Source organism: Wyeomyia smithii, chromosome 1 (genome assembly GCF_029784165.1).
Source record: "Wyeomyia smithii strain HCP4-BCI-WySm-NY-G18 chromosome 1, ASM2978416v1, whole genome shotgun sequence".
Classification (NCBI taxonomy): Eukaryota; Metazoa; Arthropoda; class Insecta; order Diptera; family Culicidae; genus Wyeomyia; species Wyeomyia smithii.
Genome location: NC_073694.1, coordinates 558,038 through 564,488, shown reverse-complemented (window position 1 = coordinate 564,488; position 6,451 = coordinate 558,038). Strand labels below are relative to the sequence as shown.

The 6,451-nt window shown below is 39.7% G+C and overlaps 1 protein-coding gene across 1 annotated transcript; it reads left to right on the top strand.

The window, feature by feature from the left end:
* LOC129726815 (uncharacterized protein C6orf136 homolog) lies at positions 1 to 1,654 on the top strand. The gene is made up of 6 exons (XM_055683941.1): positions 1 to 379; positions 466 to 591; positions 649 to 815; positions 879 to 1,100; positions 1,159 to 1,228; positions 1,286 to 1,654. The coding sequence occupies exons 1-6, from the start codon at positions 215 to 217 to the stop codon at positions 1,400 to 1,402; spliced, it is 867 nt and encodes a 288-aa protein (XP_055539916.1). The 5' UTR covers positions 1 to 214; the 3' UTR covers positions 1,403 to 1,654.
* Positions 1,655 to 6,451: the final 4,797 nt, after the last annotated feature.

Below are 6,451 nucleotides of genomic sequence, written 5' to 3'. Positions count from 1 at the left end.
ACTCCACTCGCGTTCGCATCGCATACCGATCGACCCCGGCATGTGTGCTGTGTAAATTTCTCGAACCCGTATACATCATCAGATAGAAGCTTAAAAAACGATGAATCCTTGCAAGAATTATTAGTATTCACACCGTAACATAAAACTATCCGAGTCACTGGTGGTAATATAGTGAATTCATCAACCGCAGACGTAGCTAAAGCCTAAATTCGAAATGGCAAATTGCCTCCGAAGAAGTGTTTGTTCACCTTTTGCCTCGACGATTGGACGCTTTTTCAACACACACCGAACGGTTGCATCAGCAGCGCTAGCAACCGAATGCCGTCGGCCTGTTCCGGTGTGTCCTTTCCCTAGCTACAAACCGCTTGTAGTGGAACCGGTAAGTCTTTGGTGATGCCGTTATGATCATACTAAAAAAGTAATTGCATAACAAAACTTGTCTGGTTATAATTGTTTTGTTTACAGATGGTTAAAACTCCTGTTAATCTTACCGGCCAAGCGCCAGTAGCTTTTGAGGTTTACAGCAGTAATTTAGAACCGCCGCAGCTGGCAGCCACGGAACGGTTCCAGGCGAGCCCAAACGATCAGAAGGTTTAGGATCATTTTTCGCGAGCAAAGAAAACGGTATAATCAAACATCTTTTTCCAGGAAAGTAACCCTCAAACGGATGGCAACGGACCCTCGGAGGCTCAGCTGCAGCGGGTGTTTGATACACTCGCTAATACACTACCAAAACTATTTATTCAACCGTTGGATTATTCCATCTACAATCCTAACTTAATTTTCGAGAATAATATTCGCGGCATGCGGACAGAGTAAGGTTTGGCTTAGATGGTGATTTTCATAAACTAATAAGTTTATGTTTTGGTTTTTCACAGAGGATTGTACCATTATGTAAAGCAGATTGCCCTGCTGCGGACGGTCGGGCACCTGAAATATGCCTACGTGACACTGGAGGTGCTAAAAATAACCAAACATCCGGAGGATAACACTATTAAGGTACGATGGCGGATAAAGGGCATCAGCGCCCTGAAGGTCATGTTTCAGTTCTGGAAGTACAAACTCTGGAAGCTGAAGGAAATTTTCGAAACCACAGAAGCGTGAGTTTTTTTGTGTTAATTGGTTGTTGGAATAGAATGAAAATTGCTTTTTTGCTAGGTGGTACGATGGTTTCTCGGTATTTCACGTTGGTCCCGATGGGCAGGTGTGGAAACACGTGGCGGATAAGGTTTAAACGTTAGGTCTAGAAAATGCTCACAGATTTCAATATTTCCTTTATTTGTAGATGATGCCGGATGACGATAAGGTGATTGTTCCGCCTAAAGCTGTTGTTTCTCCCAAACTGGCCCTGTTTGTGGGGCTAACGGTTGAGATTAGTCCCATCGTGAGTTGCGTCAATTGACGGTGCGTGGCTTTCTCCGGCTAGGTTGTATTATAGTTTATTCTGGCCGATTTGTAGTCACGTTATATTGTTACGAGCTTATGTGCACCTTCGCTACTTAAGGCCAGCGTTCTTGTGTCGTTCGATTCGGGGTGTCAGTCGTCGATTGATTGATTGTTTTTTAGCTGCGAGTTTGAAGGAGTGATGAAAGATAACAAACAGACATTTGCATTCACGGTGCAAATTTAAATATACTCGGAACCTAAATCAAAAGCCTCACAGTTTCTTTTTTGCACATCTCTATTTTTTTTTATTTATTATGGTGATCGGAGCATGCGATGACCAGAATTGAACGTCAATATTTTTCGCTCGTTTGTTGGCGGATAAAATTATCGTTTCTTGAAGTTTAAAATGGTGCATGTTTTTAGTGATTCCGATTCTGATTTTGGAATTCATAAGTGACATGTTAGTTGGTGAAATAGATGTGTTTGCAATTAGTGACAGCTGGAATCAAATGGTAGAACCAGAGAATTTGGTAGTGACGATGAAATGGATTCTGTTTTCACCTTTTTACGCTGGTTACGAAATTTATGCGGTTCTTCCACATGTTTTACCAAGGTTTGCTTTAGCGATTTTATTTCCAATTCGTTTAATCCCACATATTTACTGATTTTCCATAACGTTCAATATTGTTCTTAATTTCATTCTTAACTCGATTTTTTTTGCGAAAGGTAACTTTTGGTTTCTGAAAACTTGTTAGGAACTTCGACAAACATTCTTGAATTAATAAGTCTATTTTCATGTATATTTTTGAAAACTTTCAAAAATAACAAAGTTCTGAAAAATTTCATAAACAACACTTAGTACTTTTCTGCTGTTCCAAGCATGTTCTACACAAACCTTATGCACGCTGGGAAAATTATGCTGGGAACGGCAGTTTTGTCCCATCAATGATTATCTACGCATGTGTGTCCCACTCAGTGGCGTAGCGTGACCGGGTGACACCCGGGGCGGAAAATTTAAGTGAAACGCCAAAAGAAAAAAAAACTTAACAGAATGATGTCACACATCAACGAAAATTCAATTTTTGCAAATGAACAGTTTGGATTTCGCCATGGGCATTCCACAACTCATCAATTGCTCAGAGTTACTAATATGATACGAGCTAACAAATCTGAAGGTTATTCCACTGGAGCTGCTCTTTTAGACATAGAAAAAGCATTCGACAGTGTTTGACATAAAGGTTTGATTGCGAAATTGCAAACTTTTAATTTTCCATTTTTCCTAATCAAAATTTTAAAAAATTATCTTACTGATCGAACTCTGCAGGTTGTCTATCAGAATTCAAAATCTGATAGATTTCCTGTCAGAGCAGGTGTACCTCAAGGTTCAGTCTTGGGTCCAGTCCTGTACAACATATTCACTTCAGATCTTCCTGATTTGCCTCCAGGATGCACAAAGTCATTGTTCTGCGATGACACAAGCATTTCCGTAAAAGGAAAAAATCTTCGTGTCATATGCAGTCGATTGCAGAAAAGTTTAGATATTTTTTCTTCCTACTTGCAAAAGTGGAAAATCTCTCCCAATGCTTCTAAAACTCAAATGATAATTTTTCCGCATAAGCCTAGGGCTTCTTTCCTCAAGCCAAACAATAATCACGTTGTCAAGATGAATGGGGTTATTTTAAGTTGGTCCGACAAGGTTAAGTACTTGGGACTAATTTATGATAAAAAACTTATTTTCAAAGAGCACATTGAGAGTATACAAGCCAAGTGCATCAAATATACGAGATGTTTATATCCTCTCATTAACAGGAATTCTAAACTTTGTTTAAAGAACAAACTTTTGATTTACAACCAAATTTTTAGACCAGCAATGCTTTATGCTGAACCGATCTGGTCAAGTTGCTGTTCAACAAGGAAGAAAACGCTCCAAAGGATTAAGAATAAAATTCTGAGAATGATTTTGAAGCGTCCTCCTTGGTTTGGTTCACTCGAATTACATAGACTTACTGGTGTTGAACCATTAGAAGCTATGTCAAATAAAATTATTAACAATTTTCGACAAAAATCGTTGCAATCCTCAATTGCTACGATAAACTCTCTTTATAGCCAATAAGTTAGTTGTAAGTTTACTTCCCCTTTTCTGACAAGTAGGTTTAAATACCTACGAATGATAAGTCCTAATTGCGAAAGCAAACAAAGCCTAACAATTAAAATTACAAATTTCTAACAGTGTTGAGAAGTCACCATTTGTGATTGGACACACATACTCATTATTTACTAATATTTATCATAAATACTTAAGCTACTAACAAATCCCCCCTTAAAAAAAAGCCAAAAAGAAAATGATCCCAAATTGAGCTCAGAATCGCCGAAAGCGCCTTCTAAAGGCCAGATAACGCCAAAAAAGAAAATGATCCCAAATTGAGCTCAGAATCGCCAAAAACGCCTTCTGAAGGACAGAAAACCACAAAAAAGAAAATGATCCCAAATTGAGCTCGGATTAGCCGAAAACGCCTTCTAAAGGCCAGAAAACGCCAAAAAAGAAAATGATCCCGAATTGAGCTCAGAATCGCCAAAAACGCCTTCTGAAGGACAGAAATCGCCAAAAACGAAAATGATCCCAAATTGAGCTCAGAATCGCCGAAAACGCCTTCTAAAGGCCAGAAAACGCCAAAAAAGAAAATGATCCCAAATTAAGCTCACAATCGCAAAAAACGCCTTATAAAGGCCAGAAAATGATCCCAAATTAGGCTCAGAATCGCCGAAAACGCCTTCTAAAGGCCAAAAAACGCCAAAAAAGAAAATGATCCCAAATTGAGCTCAGAATCGTCAAAAACGCCTTCTAAAGGCCAGAAAACGCCAAAAAAGATTATCCCAAATTGAGCACAGAATCGCCGAAAACGCCTTCTAAAGGCCAGAAAAGACCAAAAAAGAAAATGATCCCAAATTGAGCTCAGAATCGTCAAAAACGCCTTCTAAAGGCCAGAAAACGCCGAAAAAGAAAATGATTCCAAATTGAACTCAGAATCGCCGAAAACGCATTCTAAAGGCCAGAAAACGCCAAGAAAGAAAATGATCCCGAATTGAGCTCAGAATCGCCAAAAACGCCTTCTAAAGGCCAAAAAGGAAAATTATCCCAAATTGAGCTCAGAATCGCCGGAAACGCCTTCTAAAGGCCGGAAAACGCCAAAAAAGAAAATGATCCCAAATTGAGCTCAAAATCGCCAAAAACGCCTTCTAAAGGCCAGAAAACGCCAAAAAAGAAAATGATCCCAAATTGAGCTCAGAATCGCCGAAAACGCCTTGTAAAGGCCAGAAAACGCCAAGAAAGAAAATGATCCCGAATTGAGCTCAGAATCGCCAAAAACGCCTTCTAAGGCCAGATAACGCCAAAAACGAAAATTATCCCAAATTGAGCTCAGAATCGCCGGAAACGCCTTCTAAAGGACGGAAAACACCAAAAAAGAAAATGATCCCAAATTGAGCTCAAAATCGCTAAAAACGCCTTCTAAAGGCCAGAAACGCCAAAAAAGAAAATGATCCCGAATTGAGCTCAGAATCGCCAAAAACGCCTTCTAAAGGCCAGAAACGCCAAAAAAGAAAATGATCCCAAATTAAGCTCAGAATGGCCAAAATCGCCTTCTAAAGGCCAGAAAAGGCCAAAATAGAAAATGATCCCAAATTAAGCTCAGTATGGCCAAAATCGCCTTCCAAAGGCCAGAAAAGGCCAAAATAGAAAATGATCCCAAATTAAGCTCAGAATGGCCAAAATCGCCTTCTAAAGGCCAGAAAAGGCCAAAATAGAAAATGATCCCAAATTAAGCTCAGAATGGCCAAAATCGCCTCCTTAAGGCCAGAAAAGGCCAAATTAGAAAATGATCCCAAATTAAGCTCAGAATGGCCAAAATCGCCTTCCAAAGGCCAGAAAAGGCCAAAATAGAAAATGATCCCAAATTAAGCTCAGAATGGCCAAAATCGCCTTCTAAAGGCCAGAAAAGGCCAAAATAGAAAATGATCCCAAATTAAGCTCAGAATGGCCAAAATCGCCTTCTAAAGGCCAGAAAAGGCGAAAAAAGAAAATGATCCCAAATTAAGCTCAGAATGGCCAAAATCGCCTCCTTAAGGCCAGAAAAGGCCAAATTAGAAAATGATCCCAAATGAAGCTCAGAATGGCCAAAATCGCCTTCCAAAGGCCAGAAAAGGCCAAAATAGAAAATGATCCCAAATTAAGCTCAGAATGGCCAAAATCGCCTTCTAAAGGCCAGAAAAGGCCAAAATAGAAAATGATCCCAAATTAAGCTCAGAATGGCCAAAATCGCCTTCTAAAGGCCAGAAAAGGCCAAAATAGAAAATGCTCCCAAATTGAGCTCAGAATGGCCAAAATCGCCTTCCAAAGGCCAGAAAAGGCCAAAATAGAAAATGATCCCAAATTAAGCTCAGAATGGCCAAAATCGCCTTCTAAAGGCCAGAAAAGGCGAAAAAAGAAAATGATCCCAAATTAAGCTCAGAATGGCCAAAATCGCCTCCTTAAGGCCAGAAAAGGCCAAATTAGAAAATGATCCCAAATTAAGCTCAGAATGGCCAAAATCGCCTTCCAAAGGCCAAAATAGAAAATGATCCCAAATTAAGCTCAGAATGGCCAAAATCGCCTTCCAAAGGCCAGAAAAGGCCAAAATAGAAAATGATCCCAAATTAAGCTCAGAATGGCCAAAATCGCCTTCTAAAGGCCAGAAAAGGCCAAAATAGAAAATGATCCCAAATTAAGCTCAGAATGGCCAAAATCGCCTTCCAAAGGCCAGAAAAGGCCAAAATAGAAAATGATCCCAAATTAAGCTCAGAATGGCCAAAATCGCCTTCCAAAGGCCAGAAAAGGCCAAAATAGAAAATGATCCCAAATTAAGCTCAGAATGGCCAAAATCGCCTTCCAAAGGCCAGAAAAGGCCAAAATAGAAAATGATCCCAAATTAAGCTCAGAATGGCCAAAATCGCCTTCTAAAGGCCAGAAAAGGCGAAAAAAGAAAATGATCCCAAATTAAGCTCAGAATGGCCAAAATCGCCTTCTAAA

What these genes read in the sequence shown, in the direction of transcription:
- LOC129726815 (XM_055683941.1), top strand. Translation starts at nt 215, where the DNA reads ATGGCAAATTGCCTCCGAAGAAGTGTTTGTTCACCTTTTGCCTCGACG. An exon ending in AACCGCTTGTAGTGGAACCG is followed by an intron (nt 380 to 465) that starts GTAAGTCTTTGG and finishes TTTTGTTTACAG; the next exon opens with ATGGTTAAAACTCCTGTTAA. An exon ending in ATTCGCGGCATGCGGACAGA is followed by an intron (nt 816 to 878) that starts GTAAGGTTTGGC and finishes GGTTTTTCACAG; the next exon opens with AGGATTGTACCATTATGTAA.